This window comes from Hyla sarda, chromosome 4, assembly GCF_029499605.1.
Source record: "Hyla sarda isolate aHylSar1 chromosome 4, aHylSar1.hap1, whole genome shotgun sequence".
NCBI lineage: Eukaryota > Metazoa > Chordata > Amphibia > Anura > Hylidae > Hyla > Hyla sarda.
The window spans coordinates 267,133,463-267,158,603 of record NC_079192.1 but is presented as its reverse complement, the minus strand read 5'-3'; the positions used below and the strand labels follow the sequence as shown (position 1 = coordinate 267,158,603).

Here is a 25,141-nt window from a genome sequence, read left to right as displayed (position 1 = left end):
GGGGGGGGGGGGATGTAAATCACTGAAGTGTCCCTGTAGCGAAGTGAGGGTAGCGGGGAGAAAGTATGTCGGAGCCCGGGCGGCAGTAGCTTTTCCTGCTCCATGTTGGAGCTGGAGTAAATTTAGTAAATGTTTACGTCCGTTGCGACAGTTTATTGCGCAGCTGCGACTGTCGCAGTTAATAAATACCTGACCACTGCAAGTCAAAAATGAAAACTAATATAAATCAAGCGGGAAATTTTTTTTTGACTTTCTAGCTCTTGCTAGAGAAAGTCGCACGAAAAACAGGGTAGGCGCAATTGCGACAATTTAGTGCCAAAAATAGTCAGAAAAAATTGACTAAACCCCTTAGTAAATGCACCTCTATATAGGGGAGATTTATCAAAACCTGTCCAGAGGAAAAGTTGCTGAGTTGCCGATAGCAACCAATCAGATTGCTTCTTTCATTTTTTAAAAGGCCTCAGAAAAATGAAAGAAGCAATCTGATTGGTTGCTATCGGCAACTCAGCAACTTTTCCTCTGGACAGGTTTTGATGGACCCATCTAAATGTTCTTGCTTGTAATTTAGTAGAAGCAAAAGAAAAAAAAAAGAAAAAGAAAATGTTACTGATTCACATGTAGTGGAGGCTGCTGTACCCTGTTTACAGTGAAATCCCTCAGAGGGGCTGCATGATTCGTCAGTCTTCAGGCCCTCTCCCTCCTGTCCTTAATGGATTTCCAAGCTGATTTATGAACACAGTTGAGAACTACCTCTCAGTGAAAGCCGCAGGACCTGAGGCCTACACTGAGAGGAGACCATGACCTCTGCCCTCACATCAGTGCAGGTGCTGATGGCATCCCTCATCGGCACCTGCACTGTGTAGATAGAAAGAAACAGTCAGGCTGCAATGTGGAGGAGAGGTAAGCATATTTTTTAATATTTTCTCATCCTGGCATTTTGAGGAGGGGGGGGGGGGGGGCGGCCACCTACTTAGCTACCTACCTAGATGACACGTGTCTCAGGAACCGCCCAGTTTAGAAGCAAATCCCCATTGCAAACCTCTTCTAAACTGGGCGGTTCCCGAGACACGTGTCATCAGAGAGCCCTTAGACAGAAAAGAACAACCTTAACTTCAGAAGCCCATAAGTACTGAAAGGATTAAGATTTTTTGATAGAAGTAATTTACAAATCTGTTTAACTTTCTGGAGACAGTTGATATATATATATATAAAAAAAAAGTTTTTTCTTGGATAACCCCTTTAAACAAGAAACAGACAGCGCTCCATAGTGTGATACTGTTATCTAACGGGATAAAAGGTAGAAGTGGTGCTTACCACAAAAAGTTACACTCCGCCAAGTGTAACCATGGATAAAAGCAGTAGTGTTAGGTGTCTGCAGCCGCTCCGTGTCCAATTCGATATAAATGCAAAAGAAACCTCCAACCTAATGACGGGATTCAAAGGCACTGGACACACAATTGTAGGGATCTCAGGTTTATTCATCCATGATTCAACACGTTTCACAGTAAGACTGCTTCATCAGGCAGCCTGATGAAGCAGTCTTACTGTGAAATGTGTTGCATCATGGGTGAATAAATCTGAGATCCCTACAATTGTGTGTCCAGCGCCTTTGAATTCCGTTGTTAGGTTGGAGGTTTCTTTTGCATTTTATACCTAGATACTTGGCTACCAATCTACCTGGCTACCTACCTACATAACTACCTACCTACTTATACAGAAAAAATAGCAGCACTCCAGGGTTTGCAGTGAAAATAGTTTAAGGCTTTATTCACCACACATCAAAGTGACGTTTCGGCTGTCTCACACAGCCATTGTCAAGCAGTAAGTGTTACAAAATATCAGATATAAAAAGGGTAAGCATTATAATCCATATCTAATGAACCTCCGGAATGTAATCTTAATCACTGATACACTGTATTTTATGTACTTTAATATAATTATGTAATTGATATGAATTGCATTGTTCACCCTTTTTATATCTGATATTTTGTAACACTTACTGCTTGACAATGGCTGTGTGAGACAGCCGAAATGTCGCTTTGATGTGTGGTGAATAAAACCTTATACTATTTTCACTGCAAACCCCAGAATGCTGCTATTTTCTCTGTATATGGATACCGGGACTGTGACCAGGTCTATCTACAGCTTGCACCCACCAACATTTTCTACAGTGCTGCCCAACTTCTACAAGTATACATACCTACTTAGCTACCTACTTACATAGCTAGTTACCTAGCTACCTGGCTACTTATCTACCTACATAACTACCTATCTACCTACCTGGCTACCTACCTTCCTACCTACCTATTGACATAGCTACCTACCTGGCTTCCAACCTACCTACATACTTACCCACCTAGCTACCTGGCTATCTACCTATCTACATAGCTACCTACCTACCTATTTACGTACCTAGCTACCTTCCTACCTATAGGTAAAAGAACACACACGAGTATGGGCAGCACTGGAAAAGGAAAATCTTCTGGTGCTAGCTATGTTGGACTTGGTCCCAATATGGAAGTCCCAAAAATGTAGAAAAAAGAGAAATAGCAGCACACAGGTACTTCCGTGAAAAAATGTGGTCTTTATTCACCCATCATCAGAGGCGACGTTTCAGCTGCCTCTCGTAGCCATTGTCAAGTCGTTGTTAGGCTTGACAAGGGCTGCGAAAGGCAGCCGAAACGTCACCTCTGATGATGGGTGAATAAAGACCACATTTTTTCACCGAAGTACCTGTGTGCTGCTATTTCTCTTTTTTCTACCTTCCTACCTATCTACATATTGCCTTACCTAGCCACCTGGATATCTACCTACATAGCTTTGTACTTATCTACTTAGATACTTAACTCCTTACCTACTTGGCTAGCCAACTACCTACTTACTTACCTATATTATTACATGGCTATCTACCTAGCTACCAACCTAACTACATAGCTGCCTACCTACATAGTTACCTATCTGGATACCTACCTAATTACCAACTTTACTACTAATGTACCTACCTACCTACTTATTTACGTACCTACTTACCTATCTGGCTAGCTACTTTCTTACCTAACTACCTTTCTACCTACGTGCTTATCTACCAAGCTACTTGGCTACCTACCTTCTTACCTACCTCTCTAGCTGGCTACATACCTACTTACCTACAAAGCTAGCTACCTGCCTGGCTACCTAACTACTTGGTTACCTACCTACTTAGCTACCTACCTGGCTACCCTCCTAATAACATATTTATCTACGTTAAGGGGGGGGGGGTGTATTGACCTGCCTATGTGGATCCCACTGCCACCTTACAAGCAGCATCTTATTGTCTGTTAAATTACATGTAATGGACAAGCTAATGGAATTTCTAGCTCACCATTACTAGGGGATTGTTAAAACTATGGGATTGTTAAACTCTAACAATTCCCTCAGTGGCCATGTGGAGAGCCTGCCAGCATACTTGAACCTTGTGGCTGCACCCCTTCTACTACTCTGGTTGATGGCCTTTGCTCATGAAATGAGTGATATGACACTACTTATTACACACACCATTTAAGTTTATTTTAGCCCACTGTTGAGATATCCTTTTTCCCAGGCACTGACATACATTCGTTCTGTGCATCATTTGGGTGACAGGGATCATGATTACTGTGTGTTATCCATAATTTAGGACAGCTGGGCAGCATAGTATCTTTATTTACTTTATTTTATTTTAGGTCAGGCTTCATTGCTGCTAATATGTTTTATTTCTGCATGTGCTGCTTTGCCCCTTGCCCCTCTCTTGTAGTATGCTCTCATGTCAGCTTTTTAAATGCTTTTCCATGTGTTTTCTAGGCTTATATGTGTTTAATAAACTTGAATAATTATTCATGATATTTGGGTGTGCAACTATTTTTTTTTCCAGTTTTTCTTTTTCCATATTTGTTTAATTTTTTGTAATTATGATTTTCTTTTCAAACTTCCTGAAGTTGTAATTTCTTTCCCCCCCAAACCTCCTGTATGAAAATGTCCGCCTATGGGAAATTGTTTTGTCAAAGTGTAGTTGAATATCTGTTGGTTCTCTTGCTACAGCTGAGAGCTTTGCCTGATAGCTAAATCTGTCATAAAGATTGATGCCTATGATCTGTATGGTTTAGCCTGGCTTTGTACACTCTAATTTATCTAGTGCATTTTTATACAAATGCTTCTGTTCTGCTTCGTGAATAATCACCTAATTAATACGGGTATGCTCACATGGGGTGGGTATCCTGTGCATTGTTCATTGTGGATTTGCAAAAGTAAAATCTAAAGTGTATTGTGAAGAATTTGAACAGTGGGCAGATTCTATATACCATCATGTCAACTTATGTTGCAGAATCATTGTGGATTAAATGCAGATGACCCACACTGGCCCAGATATGATATCTTGTTACGACACTTTTTTGTAGTTTATTTGTTGCTTTTTTAAGCATATTTTGAGTTTTCCAAACAAATTGTTTTATAACATCGCAACCGTACCACATGGTGTTTGCACTTTTCTAACCAACTGACCAACTTTCCTAGCTGTCAGCCCCTAGAGATATATGGAGGGAGCGTGTTTGCCGCAGCTTCGGGCGGGGGTCGTGATGCGCCACTCCCAGGAAGAGCTGGAACCCCATACAGGAGATTGCAGGGGTCCCAGTGGTCGGACCAATTGCAATCTAAAACTTATCCCCTATACTTTGGATAGGGGATAAGTTGTTCCCCATGATACTTCCCCCTTTAAGCAGAATCAGAAGATGGTAAATATAGCGGGATACAACTGCAGTGAAATTTTTTGTGGATTTTGTTGTACATGCAGACTGCTGGCACATTAATATATTTTGTTATTTTTTCATAAATATTAAAATGTTATATTCATATTATATTAATAAGTTCATGGAGCCAAATCCACAAAAAAAATCTGCATCAAAATCAGAAAATATAAAATTATTTCCCAGGTCGACATAATCTAAAATTTGCAATTTGTGTGACCAATGGTTTAAACTCATATATAATTTCTAAGCAGCCCTTCAGTACAGAGATCGCATCCAGTAATGCACTAGATCTCACAGCAGGTGGCACTGTTGCATTGATATCAATGAGATGGGCACACAGCTCTCTGGTAAACAGTGGTACTGCAAGGGAAAAATCACCTCATTAAGAATAAATGGTCCATGCATCCCATAGATATCTTACAATCAACAAGCAGTGGTCAGTTTAATGTATAGTACAGAACATAAAAATAGTCAGAGAAGGAGGTACATACAAAAAGTCCATTGGAAAGACTGATAAAAGAATCTGATGCATTTTGTACCATTTGTGTCCATTATTCTTCTTGTAAAAAAATTCTAGCACATAGACTTGTTATGTGAAAAAACAATGTAACAATGTCACATCTTCTAAGAAAAATATAATAATTAGACAATTTAACTAAAAGATTTAAGTCCCAGAAAATGGTGCATACAGTATTCAGCATCTCCTAGGATTTCATTCACGGTATATCAGGCAAACATTTACTATATGGCTCTCTAAAATCCCTGCTCAGTATACCCCCTTTTGTTCCTTTCTTCTCTATTCTAGGTTTATTTTAACTAGTCTGTAGAAAATGCATGTGGCCTCCTATGATTTCCAGCCCAAGGGAAGGGTTTTGATATATATATTATTATTCACAACTTTAGGCAGCGAACAAACTAAAGGGCTGATGCTAATGGAAAAGCATAAAAGACCGGAGGCGTTTCCAGCACCACTGGATACAAATTTTATTAGGAATATTATACTTTTATATGCAGATGCACGTGTTGCAGGAGAACCATATTTTAGTCCTAATAGGAAAATTTGAGCGTACTAAATTCACTGTTTTATCATTAAATATGTCTGGAATATCTCATGCACAACATTTCCCTTGATGGATGCCTAACTAATTATTCTTGTCTGTTCTATAGAAAGATCTGGATTCACTGTGCGACCTGTGGCTGGATATCTCTCCCCTAGAGACTTCTTAGCAGGGCTAGCCTATAGAGTGTTTCACTGTACCCAGTATATCAGACATGGATCAGATCCGCTCTATACACCTGAGCCGTAAGTATTTTGTGCTTCTCATTTGTAGCTATAAGAATGCAGGCTGTGGAGATTAATATGCAGCAGAGGATGCCGCATTTAAATGATAGCACATCCAATTATGCCAGAGTTCCTCTGTGCACAATACGACTAATGAACAACATCTGTCATTTTCTATCCAAGAAAATCAATAAAGGTTGGGTTCACTTGATTATAGGAAAATACACACTTCACCTTCCCTTTCTGGATGCAGTTATTCCTCTGTACTGAAGGCAGTGCCCGTACATCTTTAGTTAGACTTGACTCTTCTTGCTAAATTATACCTAATAGCAATTATAAGAGCACACTCCAGTCTAGAGTGAACCTCTGGGATTTAACATAGGTACCATTCCAACTCTAGTCTGCAATCTCATTGACTTCCACAAAGATAATGATTTAGATTAACTAGGTTTCGTGCAGCCAGCTGTAATATTTATATATATTTTGGATGAAATCCAAAAAAAAGGATTTTCTTAGAATAAAAGTACTAGGTGTGATCGTACCATACACCACATCGACTATAATGCTAATAGTGTTAAAGGGAACCTGCTGCAAATTTTATCCTGGCAGAACCACGGGCAACATGAAACACTGACAGACTACCTTACCACAATGATATATAATTCACTCTCTCCATTTGCATATAACAAGAGATCTATCATTCAGGAACGGTGGACCACTCTGGTGATTCGGAGCACTGTTTAGCCAAAGTTACAAATATGATTCCTTTGAAATGGCACAGCCATTCAGAGTCAATCATATATCATTGGGATAAGAGAGTCTGTCAGTTTCATGCTGCCTGTGGTTTGGGCAGCATGAAACCAGTCACTATACACATATATATATATATATAGATATATACACATACAGTTGGGCAAAAAGTATTTAGTCAGCACTCAATTGCGCAAGTTCTCCCACTTAAAAAGATAAGAGGCCTGTAATTTTCATCATAGGAAAAATCATAGGTAAAATCATTGTCTGATCTTTAAAGAATTTTTTTGCAAATTATGGTGGAAAATAAGTATTTGGTCACCTACAAACAAGCAAGATTTCTGGCTCTCACAGACCTGTAACTTCTTCTTTAAGAGTCTCCTCTGTCCACCACTCATTACCTGTATTAATGGTACCTGTTTGAATTTGTTATCAGTATAAAAGACACCTGTCCACAACCTCAGCCACACTCCAAACTCCACTAGGGCAAAGGCCAAAGAGCTGTCAAAGGACACCAGAAACACAATTGTAGACCTGCACCAGGCTGGGAAGACTGAATCTGCAATAGCTTGGTGTGAATGCAAGCAGCTTGGTGTGAAGAAATCAACTGTGGGAGCAATTATTAGAAAATGGAAGACATGCAAGACCACTAATAATCTCCCTCGATCTGGGGCTCCATGCAAAATCTCACCCCGTGGTGTCAAAATGATCACAAGAACGGTGAGCAAAAAGCCCAGAACCCCACAGGGGACCTAGTGAATGACCTACAGAGAGCTGGGACCAAAGTAACAAAGCCTACCACTACACCACCAGGGACTCAAATCATGCAGTGCTTGACGTGTCCCCTTGCTTAAGCCAGTACATGTCTGTGCCCGTCTGAAGTTTGGTAGAGAGCATTTGGATGATCCAGAGGAGGATTGGGAGAATGTCATATGGTCAGACGAAACCAAAGTAGAACTTTTTGGTAAAAACTCAACTCGTCGTGGTTGGAGGAGAAAGAATGCAGAGTTGCATCCAAAGAACACCATATCTACTGTGAAGCATGGGGGTGGAAACATCATGCTTTGGGGTTGTTTTTCTGCTAAGGGACCAGGACGACTGATCTGTGTAAAGGAAAGAATGAATGGGGCCATGTATCATGAGATTTTGAGTGAAAACCTCCTTCCATCAGCAAGGGCACTGATGATGAAACGTGGCTGGGTCTTTCAGCATGACAATGATCCCAAACACACCGCCCAGGCAACGAAGGAGTGGCTTTGTAAGAAGCATTTCTAGGTCCTGGAGTGGTCTAGCCAGAGTCCAGATCTCAACCCCATAGAAAATCTTTGGAGGGAGTCCAGTGACAGTCCCAAAACATCACTGCTCTAGAGGAAATCTGCATGGAGGAATGGGCCAAAATACCAACAACAGTGTGTGAAAACCTTGTGAAGACTTACAGAAAACGTTTGACCTCTGTCACTGCCAACAAAGGGTACATAACAAAGTATTGAGATTAACTTTTGTTATTGACCAAATACCTATTTCCCACCATAGTATGCAAACAAATTCTTTAAAAATCAGACAATGTGATTTTATGGATTTTTTTTTCATTATGTCTCTCATAGTTGAGGTATACCTATGAGGAAAATTACAGGCCTCTCATCTTTTTTAGGTGGGAGAAATTGCACAATTGGTGACTGACTAAATACTTTTTTGCCCCACTGTATATATATATCTGCCATTTATATAGTGACTGGTTTCTTGCTGCCCAAACCGCAGGCAGCATGAAACTGACAGATTCTCTTATCCCAATGATATATGATTCACTCATATGACCACGGTTTTAGCTCTGGTGGGAAAACCGCATACAGGACAAAAATGAGCCGACCAGAGTCAGAGCTTCACTCCGGTCGACTCATTGAAATACATTACATACGGGCCGCATACGGCAGGGATACGGGAGCACTTGGTTTTAGCTCCCCAAGCCGTATGCAGTCGCGTTTTGCATAAAACGTGATGTGAACCCAGCCTAAGATGGTGACTCGCAGTAAAATGTCTGTAGTAAACTGGGCATGTGCTAGCAAACTATGCTCATGGCGCTGCTACACTAGCCCTATGCTAACTGCGGAGCCCATAGCAAACTGCACATGCACTTTACTACAGACTCCAAGTAAACTTTATCACAGGGGTACTCCACTGGAAAACATTTTTATTAAATTAATTGGTACCAGAAAATTATTAAGATTTGTAAATTACGTCTATTAAAAAATCTTAATCCTTCCAGTACTTATCAGCTGCTGTATGTTCCAGAGGAAGTTCTTTTCTTTTTTAATTTCCTGTCTGACCACAGTGCTCTTTGCTGACACCTCTGTCCATTTTAGGAACTGTCCAGAGCAGGATAGGTTTCCTATGGGGATTTGCACCTACTTTGGAGAGTTCCTGACATGGACAGCAGAGAGCACTGTGGTCAGACAGAAAGGAAATTCATAAATAAAAGAACTTCCTCTGTAATATACAGCAGCTGATAAGTACTGGCACCAGTTGATTTATAAAAAAAAATGTGTTCCATTGGAGTACCCCTTTAAGCAGATCCTGTTGTACACTGCAAAACCGTTTGAAGATTATCTTGCAAATCTGTTAACTAGTTATTAAAAAGTATCTGCTGCAATAAAATGCTTCTTGTCTGAGCTTGATAAGAAAGGAATATCTAGAATAAAGTATGCAGAGTAGAATCCACTGCCTTCACAGTCTGTGAATTGTGAACAGATGTCCCAGAAAGTCACCTACTTTCTGTCCCTTACCTAGCACCCTGTGCTTTGCTGTTGGGTGAGCAGCCTGGAATGTTCTCTTCTCTCAAAAGCATTAGAAAAAGTAGACAGCAGCTAGTTTCCCTTCTAAGAGGGTATTCAGCTTTATAAAAATAAAGTTGTTTTCCTAAATTACAGCAATGTATATATGTTGTATGTGGTTTAACTTGGCTCCATCATTCAACGGAACGGAGCTGCAATACACAGAGGACAAGAATAGCGCTGTTTCTTGAATACAAAATATTTTATTGACAGATTGCAGCACTGATACAGTGTTCAACAGAAGCATAGACATTAACTCAGATGTATATGTTAAACATGTGTCCTGTCCCAGAGCAGTAACCCCTTCACTACTTGAACTCTTTACATGTGGTTGGAGTCCCCCAAGGTGCTTGTCTCTATTATAGGTCTGAGTCCTAATGAAGTTCTGATAAAAAAAAATGTTTTTTGTTGTTGTTGTGTGAATAAGACCCACTTATAGTTAAATACATCCAGGACATCAGCAGACCCTACAGTGTAGCGATGCGTGAGGCCTTATGCAGCCGCCTAACTCACCTTATGGGAGAGCCGCCTCTAGCATTCAGTACAATTCCATGTTGTCTATTCATAATAATTTAGTAATAGTTTTTCCTGCATCCTTAAGAGTATGTATACTGACTAAATGAGTAAAGTAGAAGTAGTAGTATCTGTCAATAAGAGGTAGTGGATTCAACTATTGACATAAGAGAAATTTAACAATAGACAAGAAGGTAAGGTTTTCCTTCTTTTGGATGAAATAATCCCTTTTTAGAGTCATAAAAAAAAAAAATTGTCAGATAATGAAAAATACACATCTACTCCTGAAATATGAGAGATGAAAATAAGTACCTCTTTCTAAAGGTCTGCCATTGGTGTGCAATGCAATGCCATAATTCAGGAAATAGTTAAAATTCCTGGTGAGAATTTAGTGAGCCCTGTAATTGGGCCTGGATTATTATAGGATAAAAGGCAGGTTCAGTAGTGGGGTCTTTCATTCCCCTTTCTTGGCCAGTCCAGATGGTATTATGCCACCTTTATAGAGAGGGCAGACTTTCTGTAGTTAGCTCTGAACAGGCAGGATTTCGCATTTGTTTGTGCCTGAAGCTAAAGGTTTAGGCTGGGTTCACATATGACCAGTGTCCGGGTCAGTGAACCCAGCCTAAATTCGCTGCAACTGATGCCACAACTTATACCACAACTTTAGATAAAAGTGCTGTTGTCCATAGTTGGTTAGGATTCGGTGTTCATTAATTGTGCAGGCCGTAAAGCAAAATGTGTTGCCCTGTCCTAAGCCCATGCTGCGCGATCCCCCACCTGGCATCCTACTTGAGAATGTATAAATGGGATTAGTTCTACAATCAGATACCCACCATCAGTGCCGCACACACAGTGCTGTTTGCACTATAATAAAGCAGAGATCAAGCTTCATAATAGGTCCCTGATGATTTATGCTATTGAAACGCGTTGGACCCCTTTGAGATGGAGCCACTACATCGGGAGTGCTGACTTTAATTTGCTGCATCTGACCGCACAAGGATTAAAGCTAAGTGTGACCTCAGCATACAGATACTTTGTCCGCTACACTGCTTATTAGGATGTGGGTGCTATATGATGGACTGCTCCCTGTTGCTTGAATTTCTAAGTAGAGACTAGACCTTGGAGTTGAGTGCTCTGTTGAACTCACTGTCCTAAGAAGAGGATTGTTAAATTGCAAGTTACATATATTTTGGACTGAGATAGAAACTGTTGACAGGGTGCACCTGCGATTAGCATACTTATGTGTTGCCAAATGAAAATCATGCAGGTCACACTGGAGATTCTAGTCACCATATATGCAGTGCAATATAAATGTGTGTGACATACAGGCACGGAGGTGCGGACACGCTGCAGTGTGAATTCTACCTAGAATGTGTGATGTGAATACATCTGTACATCTGTGATAATTAGACGGAATTACTGGATGAGACATACACACTGGGGGAGATTTATCAAAACCTGTCCAGAGGAAAAGTTTCTGAGTTGCCCATTGCAACCAATCAAATTGCTTCTTTTATTTTTCAGAGGCCTTTTAAAAAAAATGAAAGAAGCCATCTGATTGGTTGCTATGGGCAACTCAGCAACTTTATCTCTGGACAGATTTTGATAAATCTCCCCCACTGTAACTACGTGGCATGATAGAGCACTATATGAGAATATCATTTAATGGATCTCTGCTGATACTAACCAACTAATATATGTATCTGTGCTGAAATGGTCACTGTAGTAACACGCTGACCGTGTGAACTGCATCCAGAATGTCTGACAAAATACCATGGAAATTGGATAATGTGAACTATGGATATTTAGTGATCATGGCGGATTGTTATGAAAGGGATGCTCCCGTGGAAAACTTTTTTTTAAACATTTTGTTAGATCAACTGGTGCCAGAAAGTTAAACAGATTTGTAAATTACTTCTATTAAAAAAAATCTTAATCCTTTCAGTACTTTTTAGGGGCTGTATACTACAGAAGAAATGTTTTTATTTTTGGATTCAATGTCACGACCTTATGTCACGACCACGGTGCTCTCTGCTGATCTCTGCTGTCCATTTTAGGAACTGTCCAGAGCAGGACAAAAATCCCCATAGCAAACATATGCTGCTCTGGACAGTTCCTAAAATGGACAGCAGAGGTCAGAAGAGAGCACTGTGGTCGTGACATAAGAGAAATAAAAAAAGAAAAACATTTCCTCTGTAGTATAGAGTATAGCCCCTATAAAGTACTGGAAGGATTAAGATTTTTTAATAAAGGTAATTTACAAATCTGTTTAACTTTCTGGCACCAGTTGATTAAAAAAAAAAGTTTTCCACGTGAGTACCCCTTTAAGTATACTGAATTATAACATCTCATAAGGTGCATGAGTTCTACAAGTAATAAGAACTATTAACACAACGTAACCCTAGTGTGGATGGAGCAAGTGAACTAGGATTAGTAATGTGCACTGTATATAACATCATATCACATCATACATTCTGAGGAATCGCAACATGTGAACTGTAACAAGATTGCAATAATATTGTTTTCCTGACTATGATTAAAGTAACGTAATCCTAGTGTGGATGGAACAAGTGAACTAGGAGTAATAGTGTGTGAATAACACCAGATATTTTGTGGAATCACAATAATCGCGTGGACAGTAACAAGACTGCAACAATAGGGGCTTCTTTATTGTGAATTTGGAGTAATATATTTGCAACAGTGAATAATCTGCAGACAATATTTAATGTGTTTAGAGATCACAACAGATCTGCAATATCAGTGTGAACAATATACCGTATTTTTCATCCTATAGGACGCACCAGCGTATAAGACGCACCCAATTTATAGGTGCAAAATCTAAAAAAATAAAGATTTTGAACCCAATAGTGGTCTTCAACCTGCGGACCTCCAGATGTTGCAAAACTACAACTCCCAGCATGCCCGGACAGCCGTTGGCTGTCCGGGCATGCTGGGAGTTGTAGTTTTGCAACATCTGGAGGTCCGCAAATTGAAGACCACTGCATAGGAGGTAATACTCACGTGTCCCCGCCGCTCCGGACCCGTCACCACTGCCCTGGATGTCGCTCCATCGCTGTCGCCGTGTTCCCGTCGCTCCGGAACCTCTCTGCTGACGGCCGGGTATCCTCGCTCTCCGTCGCCGCCATCACGTCGTCACGCACGCCGACGCACGTGATGACGTGATGATGAGGAAGGAGAGCGCCGGCCATACAGGGGATCCCTGAACGGAGAAGACACCGAGGAGGCAGGTAAAGTCCCTCCCGGTTTCCTGTAAGCACTTACCCGGCTATTCAGTCGGGCTGTTCGGGACCGCCGTGGGGAAATCGCGGCGGTCCCAAACAGCCCGACTGAACAGCCGGGTTAGTGTCACTTTCCTTTCAGATGCGGCGGTCAGCTTTGATCGCCGCGTCTGAAGGGTTAATACAGGGCATCACCGCGATCGGTGATGTCCTGTATTAGCCGCGGGTCCCGGCCGTTGATGGCCGCAGGGACCGCCGCGAAAGGGGTGTATTCGCCGTATAAGACGCACCAACTTTTCCCCCCCAGTTTTGGGGAAGAAAAAGTGCGTCTTATACGGCGAAAGATACAGTATGTGATAGATGCACTTTTGAAGCATTTATATATGTGATGAGGATATGCAGTGTATACGTCTGCAACAGGACTGAAGAAGTGCATTGTATATGCCTAAAAAAGACTAAACCAGTGCATTTAACAGTATTAATGTTTTTGTGTCAAGTGGAGAGTTTTCTACTTAGGAGATAATCCGGTTATATGGCAAGAGAAACGGATCCCTGTAATCAATGGTGGCATACTTAGTCTGAACACGTACTGAGGTGTCACTGGTGTTAAATTCCCCAGCAGTAATTATATCTCAGCACATGGTTTACTGTTGATCATTATACATAAAGTATGGCACAGATAGTGACGGCCATGTAGATATATTTTAGTATTTTTTTTGATACCCATTTTTTGTATTTTTATAAATTATATTAAAAGCTAAGTTTTAAGGTTCCCTTTTCAGTCTCTAGTTTTCTGGTATTACTGTTGGGAGACATAACTATTCTATTAATCGACCCTCAGTGAATGTTAGTTCTACCATCAGTTTCCCTTCAATGCTTTATCTACAACATCAGAGGGAAACGCTGCCGGATGACAGACATGTGTGAAGGAAGTCTTCATTATTTTTTTTTTCAACTGAAAAATAAAGACAGGAGCTCTGTTTAAATGATACTACTGTATACCTGTCTCTGACTGCTATTGTGGCATCATTTGACTGATTATATGGAGCTAATATCCCACTGTGCTTCAGATGAAGGCAAATAAAATGCAGTCTTGAAAAGACAGTCTTATTGTATGAACTTTGTACAAGAGTTACCCGTTTATGTTCTGGGTTAAATTGTAGAACCAATCAGGCACCATGGGGAAATCTATAAAACACATGATGGTCTCAATGAGGATGACTATTATGATTTTAGGTTGCCCCAAACCAGTTGCACTCATGGATCCACTTTTAGGTATATTGGGGCAGATTTATCAAAACCTGTGTAGAGGAAGAGTGGTGCAGTTGCCCATGAAAACCAATCACATCGCTTCTTTCATTTTAAAGAGACCTGTGAAAAATGAAAGAAGCGATCTGATTGGTTACTATGGGTAACTGCACCACCCTTATCTACACAGGTTTTGATAAATCTCCCGCATTAACATTAGTAATATTTTGTTTAGATGTTTGTTTGCAAAGACATTGGGGGAGATTTATCAAAACCTGTGCAAAGGAAAGGTTGCTCAGTTGCCCATAGCAACCAATCAGATCGCTTCTTTCATTTTGCAGAGGCCTTTTCAAAAATGAAAGAAGCAAGCTGATTGGTTGCTATGGGCAACTGGGCAACTTTTCCTTTGCACAGGTTTTGATAAATCTCCCCCATTGTGTACTTTGTTGCAATGACTTGTTTTAACCATGATCTTAAGGATTTCTGTGATACTGTGTTACATTCCTGGTTCTTCTTCAGCACAATGCGATCAAATGTTTGCTGTATACATGCACTGCTTCTTTCTGCAACTATTTTTGCTGACACCACCTAGATTGGAGTAATGCTGTTTTACTTCTTAATTCACATTCAGGATATCGGAAAATAGTACTTGTATAATAATGGCGTCACTGTTACATTTTTGGCATATCCTCCTGCTCCAGTGAGTTTTATTTAGATTGATGGCATGAATACTAAAGTCTTTCTCCTGTGAAAATCAAATTCATGTGAATGGGATGGTAATGGCAGAGGCCTTTAAAAACTGCGTATCAGCCCAAAAAATGCTTGCAAGAGCACAAGTGACTGCATGATAAGATAGATTTTCTATTGGGATGTAAAATGTATCCCAAAACTAAAGAGCAGTATTTTTTTTTTTACGAAATCTTTTTTCTTACATTTCCCAATTCTAGTGAATGAAGGCAAGGGACAAACCTAGGTTGTTAGGTAGGTACCATATATATTTTATGGCATATCATCACATGTTCCTCTCAGTCTGAGGCATAAACTAACAAATTGTGCTGGTATGGCTAGTGTGTTTTCTTTTTCATTTTACATCAGAATAAATAGTTTTTCTTCCTCCTCTAAGGAGTTAAAGTTCAAGAGGGAATGCTAGAGCCTCCTAAAGTGAGTGTCCCTAACACTATGCCTAGAACTTGGAGCACCACAGCAGAAAATGCATTTATCCTCTAAGACCTCCAGGCCACAATGTTGGTACAGTCTGCACTCTTTGGGCATATTATTCTTTCGGTGCCACCCTGATGTAATGACGAGACTGTGAGCACTTAGTTTATTTCTGCTTTTGTGATGCTGTAGTGACTGATGTTTTGGTCTGGATAAAAATTTCTTTCCTCCGGAGTACCCCTTTAATGCAACTCTTTAAGGGACAGTGACCAACTCTTCACTCACCTGTTTAAAACTTGTAACAATCCTCTTTGTGTTAAAGATACTGGCCCTCATTTACTATTCTAAACCCGACTTGTTTTGTCGTTTTTTTTTGGCGCATCTTTGTCTGCGACATGTCGCAGACATCGTGCGCCAGTCTGCAACACGATGCAACATTTTTTCCCGACAGACCCGATGTGGATTCTCCCAAACCCAAAAAAGGGGTGTAACCCGACATTTCTGAGCTTTCCCACGTATTTATAAAGGTTTCCAACCCGAATATGTTGAATTGTTGTGGATTTTTTCCCGACAACTCAGAGGAGTTGGAAACCAAAACCAACAAAACCCACGTGTGACAAACAGGATGCGACATAATAATGAATATCAGGGGAAAAAAGCAGTCGGGTGAGAAAGTAAGATAGACTTACAACCTGATTTTCTAAGTAAATGAGGGCCAATGTATTTTACTTGGATTTGTTCAAAATGTTTAGTAAATTTCTTTATTTCCAGATTACTCATTACTGCACTTTACACTGTTGGACAAAGTTGTTTTTGGTCTGACAGTGAACCCTCAGGTTAGCTATATCACCCTGACATCACCATCTACATCCCTAGGGGAATACCACTCCCAGCTAGCCTGCACTATAACACCTATCATCCACTTAAGTACATTATCTGAATTTGTGAGGGTCACAGGTTTCACTGTCACACAGATGGTTTGGGGTAATGGTGTAGTAGAAGATTTAAAGCCAAACTGTCTCTGGAAGTTTGAAATTACGTTTGCCATCTGTGGCATAGAAGGCTTTGCATGTCTAGTCCAGAGTAAGTGTACTGTGCATGTGAGTAAAGTAAGGATAAGTGTATGAAGTAGAATGCCCGGCTGATTTTGTGTTTCTCATCAGGAACACCACAATGTTTGTTTTATTTGGATTCATGGATAGTACCCTTGTATTACTAAATTTCTACAGAATTAGCAGTCAGTCTTGGGAGCTTTTCTCGTTTGTCGATAGTAACAGAAGATTATCTGTAAACAGTAGAAATTCCCTCTCATCAGCACTTCTCATCTCCCACTCTCTATGCTTCAAGAGTGCAGCCTCTTCCTCCTCTGATCCATCTTCTGCATCTTCCCTGACATCCTACAGACCTGCCAATTGAGTAAACATAATATAGATTAACCAGTTGTGTATTTGTACCAACTGCATATTTTATGGCAGCTGAAAAAACTGGGGGCACTATACATTGAGCATGTGTTGGTGTTACTTATTCTGACTATTATGTTTAAATGGGAAACTGAGGACGTGTAGTGTAAGCATCGTTAGAGCCATACTTCCTCTATAGTGGGGCTGAGGTTTGTTAGATCTTCCTATAACTTGTAACTTATGCCTGCCACATGCATGTATATAACTACATCTGCTTGCAATTACAGCTACTTGTTACTTGGCTTCTGCTCTCAACTGTACTGTACGGCGTCTGATGCTGTCTTTGCTAAGCCTCTTATGTCTCTTCCTGGACACCTTCCTGGTCTTCCTAGGTTCTTTTAAAGGCCACATCTACTGCATCCTTTTACCTATCTTCCCCAGGGCAACTCCATAGCGGGCCAGTTTGACCTATAAACTTCCCTGGAACAACAGGGCTCCTGCAGTGACCATCTAGAATTGTCTTGCAGGCTGCATAGTGGACATAATGTCCAGTTAGGATATTCCAATCACCTTTAATGTGCCAGTTTCACACACCACCTCTACTTTAAAGACAAGGAGAAACAGAATGGGGGGATTAAATAAAACTGTGTCTGACTTTTCGGGGTTTGTATTGTGCCAAATATTTTGTGCATGGCCTTTTTTGCCCACAATGCGCCAAACTTTGGGCCAATATGCGTTTAACACGTCATTATAGGGTGAAGGCTCAACTCACCAGGTATATTTTTTTTAAATGGCATCACATTTTTAGCAATGTGCACCTTTTTCATTTATACAAAGTCTCATAGAGGTAGGGCTGACCGCCAGACTGCTAGACATTTGGACATTTTTCATTTATTCCTCACAGCTGGGCTCCATTGACTCCTTGGGTGGCACATACCTTTACTTTCTGCAACTGTTCCTCATGACTAGCCTAAAGTGGTTTTATAGTGAAGAAGATAAATAAGTCTAAACAGATACATTATGTATATGAAATTAAACATATTTCCAATTACAATAATTTCTTAAAATGTCCAGTTTGAGATTGTGGCATTGTGGGGAAGTTTGTGCTTTGTTGCCTGGCAACAACACCTTTCAGAGAGAAAACCAGGAAGCGATCTCAATAAACCCGCAGACAACGGTAATTCATGCAAGTCTGGCACCTTGCCAGCTTTATTTAGACAGGTTGCAGGGGGAAAACAAACATAACACAGGAACAAAATAAAATCCTAGACCGGCCAGGAGCGATCCCTCATGTCTCCCTCTGTCCCTGGCAGTGCCGCAGTTTGCATCACGGGACGTGCCCGCATGCGAATCCCGGAGTGCCACTCACCTTCTGCTGCCTCCTCTGGCCATTACCCTCTGTCCATTGCGGGGCGAGCTCGCTTGCGAGCCCCGCTCTGTTCTCCTCCTGCCCATTCCTGCTGGGGCGCGCGTCCGAGCCTCCTAGAGCGCGCGCCGACTCTTCTAAATTTGATGGTTCAGTGCACCAATCCTGCAGCTTGCTGCTGGATATTTTTGCCCTAGTTGCCAAGAGAAAGCGTATATTTGTGTCTTGTCTTGCCGTGTATCTGATCCCTTGCTATGAATACCTAGCTCCTGTGCCACCTGCCTTTTGACCTCCTGCTTCATGACCTGACCTTGCTTTATTGCTGCCTGTCCTGACCTCCCGCCTGTCCTGACTATGTCTGTGTCTCATCCTTCCAGTGCCACGTTATACCTTGGCTGCCTGTGGGGATGAGTCGTATCAGGGGTAGCGACCTTGGTGTCGTCTGCCACAGCAAGTCCATCCCGCTTTGTGGCGGGCTATGGTGAAAACCAGCAGCACCTTAGACTCCTCTCCCTGATATGGCCCAAGACATCTTCCTCCACAGGTCAGTGGATCCACCTAACCACAGCCGTTACAGTAAGATCTGGCCATGGATCCCACTGGGGTACCTCTGCCTGATGTCTCGGACCTTTCCACCATCATGGCTCAACAGTCACAACAGTTGGCACGTCAGGCTCAACAGTTGAACCAGTTGTCAGCCATGATGCAACAGCTTCTTGCACCTCAGCAGCAACAAAAGCAGCAGCAGCCACAACCCGCTCCAGTGTCTCCTCCAGTGCCAGAAGCTTCTTCCGGGTCCAAGCTTCGTTTATCCTTATCTTCAAAGTATGAGGGAGATCCCAAGCTGTGTAAAGGCTTCGTGACTCAGTGCTCTATGCATTTGGAGGTTATTGGCAGATCAGTTTCCTACGGAGCGAGCTAAAGTGGCCTTTGTGGTCAGTCTATTGTCCGGTAAAGCCCTGGCCTGGGCTACTCCGCTCTGGGATCGTAATGATCTGATGTCTTCAAACCTGCAGGCTTTTCTCTCAGAATTCTGCAATGTCTTTGAAGAACCCGCACGGGCCTCCTCGTCGGAGACGGCATTTCTGAACCTCTGCCAAGGGAATTCCTATGTTAATGACCATGCGGTTCAATTCTGCACTCTTGCCTCTGAACTGGCTTGGAACGACAAGGCCTTGTGTGCTACATTTAAAAAAGGACTGTCTAGTAGAATCAAGGATGCTCTCACTGCTCGTGATCCTCAGTCTATCCTGAGTGAGTTTATCCATTTGGCCACTCGAATAGATGTGCGTTTTGCCGAGAGGCAGGAGGAACTTCGTCTGGAAAGAGAACCTGTTCAAACTTGGCGATTTTCTCATCTGGCATTTGTGTTCCAACGTCCACCACTACCGTCTCCTTTGCCTCCTGCCGAAGAGGCAATGTAGGTGGTTTGCTCTCGCTTAACACAGTTGGAAAGATCACAATGAGAATTTTTCGACGCTATGAGAATTTGTGCCTATATTGTGCTAGTTTGGAGCACTTTCTCAAAGACTGTCCTATAAGTCCTCAATGTCCGAGAAACGCTTGAACCTAGGACACGTGGGAGAGGCGTCCCTGGGTGTGAATACTACCTCTCCTCGTTTGACCATGCCGGTTCTTGTTTATACTTCTGCCAAGCATCTTTCTCCGCTTCTGCCTTTTTGGACTCCGGTTCCGCTGGAGATTTTACTGATGCCTCCCTGGTCCATAAACATTAGCCCTGATTTACCAAGAGTGCCAGGTTTATCTCTGAGTGTTTTTTCATTTACTCCGTGTATTTTTCTCCCTGATTTACTAATGTGTCGCATGGGAAATTTTTTTGTGTTGCACGGGTTTGAAATTGTGTCGCATGGTAAATTGTATATATGCCCCCCCGCACAGCGCAATCATATGCCCCCAGCAGCGCATGTGTACATATATATGCCCCTGCCACAGCGCTATCATACACTCACCACAGTGCATGTATATATATATATATATATATATACGTATGCCCCCCGCACAGTGCTATCATATGCCCCCAGCAGCGCATGTTATATATGCCCCCCACACAGCGCAATCATATGCCCCCAGCAGCGCATATTATATATGTCCACCGCACAGCGCTATCAGATGCCCCCAGCAGCGCATGTTATATATGCCCCCGCCACAGCGCTATCATATACTCACCACAGTGCATGTATATATATATATATATATATATATACACGTATGCCCCCGGCACAGTGCTATCATATGCCCCCAGCAGCGCATGTTATATATGTCCTCGGCACAGCGCTATCATATGCCCCCAGCAGCGCATGTTATATATGCCCCCACACAGCGCAATCATATGCCCCCAGCAGCGCATATTATATATGTCCCCCGCACAGCGCTATCAGATTCCCCCAGCAGCGCAAGTTATATATGCCCCCCGCACAGCGCAATCATAAGCTCCCGGTAGCGCTATCATTGACAAGCATTCTATTAGCAGAGCATCTCTCCGGGAAGCCGCTGACCGATGCTCTGCTAATGCTCTGCTTGTCAATGATAGCGCTTCAGAGGCATATGTGTATAGAAGCGAAGTGGGGACCAGATATATAGCATTATCTGGTCCCGACTTCGCTTCTATACACAGTCCTCCTCAGTCCAACCACCACAGCTGCCCCATCGCCTCCCCCATCCCCGGTGTTATAATTACCTATTCCCGAGGTCCGTGCTTCTTCTGGCTCCGGTGCTGTTGCTGTGCGCTGTGCAATGACGAGTGACATTCCCAATGCGACGTCACCGCCAGTGCGCACAGTGATAGCACACAACAACAGCGCCGAAGCCAGAAGGATCGCGGACCTCGGGAACAGGTAATTATAACACTGTCACACTCCACTTCTCGACTGGAAATCTGGTGAGGTCACCCGCTGGGGACCTTTTTGCCAAAAACACTGTCTTGGGTCTTTCCAGCCTAAGTCTGTCTCTTCACCTTCTTCTATGCAAGGCCTGCCTCTTCCATATCAAGATTATACAGACGTATTCTGCAAAAAGCAGGCTGAGACTCTTCCACCACATCGTCCCTACGACTGTCCTATTGACTTGCAGCCTGAGACCACACCTCTCCGTGGAAGAATCTATCCATTATCAGTTCCTGAGACACAAGCCATGACAATACCTCCAAAAGGGCTTTATCCGAAAGTCCTCATCTCCTGCCTGAGATGGATTCTTCTTTGTAGGGAAGAAGGATTGTTCTCTCCGCCCTTTCATTAACTACAGGGGTCTAAAAAAGATTATCATAAAAAATCGCTACCCTTTGCCTGATTTCTGAACTTTTTGATAATTTACAGAGAGCTCGAATCTTCTCTAAGTTGGATCAGAGGGGAGCATGCAATCTTATTCGAATTCGTGAAGGCGCCGAATTGAAGACAGCCTTTAACACCCGAGATGGCCATTTTGCGTACCTAGTCATGCCTTTTAGTCTCTGCAACCCCCCCCCCGATGTCAATGACATCTTCCGAGATCTGTTGTACACCTGTGTAGTCGTCTACCTGGATGATATTCTGATTTTCTCTCCCAACTTGGAGGCTCATCGTTTCCATTTTCATCTGTCCGCCAAGCTTGAGAAATGCCTCTTAGAGAGAACAAGTCTTCCATTTCTTGGATTCAGTCTCCCTCCAAGGTCTACAGATGGACCCTGCCAAGCTTTTTGCAGTTTTGGACTGGCCACATCCTTCTGGTCTATGGGCTATTCAAAATTTTTGAGGTCTGCCAATTACTACTATCAATTCATTCCACACTTTTCTTCCATGGGTGCCCCAATTGTAGCCCTCACCAAAAAGAACTGCAACCTTAAGAACTGGTCTCCTGAGGCTGAGGGGGCCTTCACTCGGTTAAAATCTGCCTTCACTTCAGCGCCTGTTCTCTCAAGACCTGACCCTGAAAAGCCTTTACTTTTGGAGGTTGGCACATCTTCCATAGGAGCTGGTGCAGTTTTGACTCGGAAAACCTCCAAGGGCAAGAATATGACCTGTGTTTTTTTTCTCCAAGACCTTTTCACCAGCGGAGAGGAATTACTCTATTGGTGATCCAGAACTCCTCCTATAAAACTTGAAGAATGGTGTCATCTTTTGAAGGGTTCCACCAATCCATTCAGCCTCTTTACGGATCACAAGAACCTTTTGTATCTTCAGTCAGCTCAACGTCTGACTCCTCGCCAGGCAAGATGGTCGCTCTTCTTCTCCATGTTAAATTTTTAAAATTAATTTCTATCCTGCTGACAAGAACATTAGAGCTGATGCACTCTCCAGGTCCTCAGATGTGGTTGGACAGGGTTCCACTCATTGTCATATTATTTCACCTGAGTGTTTAGTTCCTGTAGAACCTGTAGTCCTCCAGTAAGCACCATCTGGAAGATCCTTTGTACCACCTCTATTGAGACGCAGAGTGCTGAGCTGGGGTAATTCTTCTTTGGTTGCTGGCCATTCCAGAGTGCGGAAGTCTTTTCAATTAATCTCTCTGCATTATTGGTAGCCCACCCTCAAATGAGATGTCACAGACTTTGTCATCTTCTGTGCTACCTGTGCTCAAGACAAGACTCCTCGGCAGAGACCTGCTCGTCTTCCACAGCCTCTTCCAATTCTGAACGCTCCTTGGTTGCAAATCACTATGGATTTTGTCACCGATCTGCCCCATCTTATAACAATATGGTCATCTGGGTGGTGGTCTATCTGTTTTCAAAGAAGGGTCATTTTATTCCATTGCCTGGTTTACCATCTGCTCCGCAACTGGCCAAACACCTCCTTCAGCATATGTTCCGCTTACATGGCCTTCCGTCTCACATCGTCTCGGACCGCAGGGTGCAATTTGTCCCTAAGTTCTGGCGAGCTTTATGCTCTTGTCTAAAAATCAAGTTGGATTTCTCATCTTTCTATCACCCTCAATCCAATGGGCAAGTCGAGATAGTAAATCAAGTTCTGGGAGAATTTCTTCGTCACTTCATGTCGGCCCGACAGGGGTCGATCTTTTACCCTGGGCGGAACTTTCCTACAATCATAGAGACTCTGAGGCCACAAGGTCTTCTCTATTTTTTGTCGTCTACGATCTTCATCCTCGCCCACTTCTTCCTTTTCCAGTCACCCTGGGCATCCCAGCTGTTGATGAACTAGTTTGGTATTTCACGTCCATCTGGCGCAGACTCAGTGCTCCCTGCTTCAAGCCTCCTCTGTATGAAATCCCAAGCTGATCAGAAAAGAAAACACCCTCCATCCTTCTCTCCTGGTGATAAGGTCTGGTTATCCTCCAAATTTATTTGTTTCAAGATTCCCAGCTACAAGTTGGGCCCTCGTTTCCTGGGTCCGTTTGAGGTTATACAAAGAATTAATCCAGTCTCCTATAAACTTCGTCTGCCTTCTTCTCTTCACATTCCGAATTCTTTCCATGTCTCCCTTCTCAAGCCTGTCGTGATCAATCGGTTCCACTGTTTCCACTCCTGTTTCTGGGTCTTCTGATGTCTTTGAGGTCAAAGAGATCTTAGCTTCGAAAACTGTAAAAGTGAGACGTTATTTTTTGGTGGACTGGAGAGGATTCAGTCCAGAGGAGAGATCTTGGGAGCCGGAGAATATCCTGGACTGTGACTTACTTTGGAACTTTTTAAGACCCAAAAAGAGGGGGAGACCCAAGGGGGGGGGGGGTACTGTCACGGCCCACACTCCAGTCGGGCACTCCGGCCGGGAGCGCTACTTCATGTCTCTGGCAGTGCTGCGGTTTGCATCGCGGGATGTGCCCACATGTGAACTCCGGAGTGCCGCTCACCTTCCGCTGCCTCCTCCAACTGTTTCCCTCTGTCCATTGCGGGGCGTGCTCGCTTGCAAGCACTGCTCTGTTCACCTCCTGCCCGTTCCTGCCGGCGCGCGTGTCCCCGCATCTTAGGTCCTCTTAAGGACTCAGGGCGTACCTGTGTGCCCTGAGTCTGTTCCCTTTCTATAACGCGGGGCCACAGCCTCTAACAACGGCCGGGATCCGTGGCTAATAGTGCGCGGCACTGATTGTGGTGCCGCGCGCTATTAACCCTTTAAACGTGGCGTTCAAAGTTGATTGCCGCATCTAAAGTGAAAGTAAACTACCCCCGGCTAGCTCAGTGGGCTGTTCGGGACCGCCGCAGCAAAATTGCGGCATCTCGAACAGCTGGAGGACACAAGAAGGGTCCCTACCTTCCTCCTGTGTGTCTGATCGCCGAATGACTGCTCAGTGCCTGAGATCCAGGCAGAATCATTGATCAATGCTATTCCTATGGGATAACAATGATCAATGTAAAAGATCAGTGTGTGCAGTGTTAAAGCCCCCTATGGGGGCTATACCATTGCAAAAAAAAGTGAAAAAAAAGTTAATAAAGATCATTTAACCCCCCCCCCAATAAAAGTTTGAATTAGCCCCCTTTTCCCATAAAAAAAGTGTAAATAAAAATAAACATATGTAGTATCGCCGCGTGCAGAAATGTCTGAATTATAAAAATATATCGTTAATTAAACAGCACGGTCAATGGCGTACGCGCAAAAAAATTCAAAAGTCCAAAATAGCGTATTTTTGGTCACATTTTATATCATGAAAAAATTA

General features: G+C 42.7%; 1 protein-coding gene across 1 annotated transcript in view; it reads left to right on the top strand.

Annotated features, from left to right (window-relative positions):
* The window catches only part of TPH2 (tryptophan hydroxylase 2), a 379,719-nt gene that overhangs the window by 108,694 nt on the left and 245,884 nt on the right, over positions 1 to 25,141 (top strand). Inside the window, exon 7 of the mRNA XM_056574111.1 lies at positions 5,928 to 6,063. Coding sequence (XP_056430086.1) covers positions 5,928 to 6,063 — 136 coding nt within the window. The remainder of the gene's footprint in view (positions 1 to 5,927; positions 6,064 to 25,141) is intronic.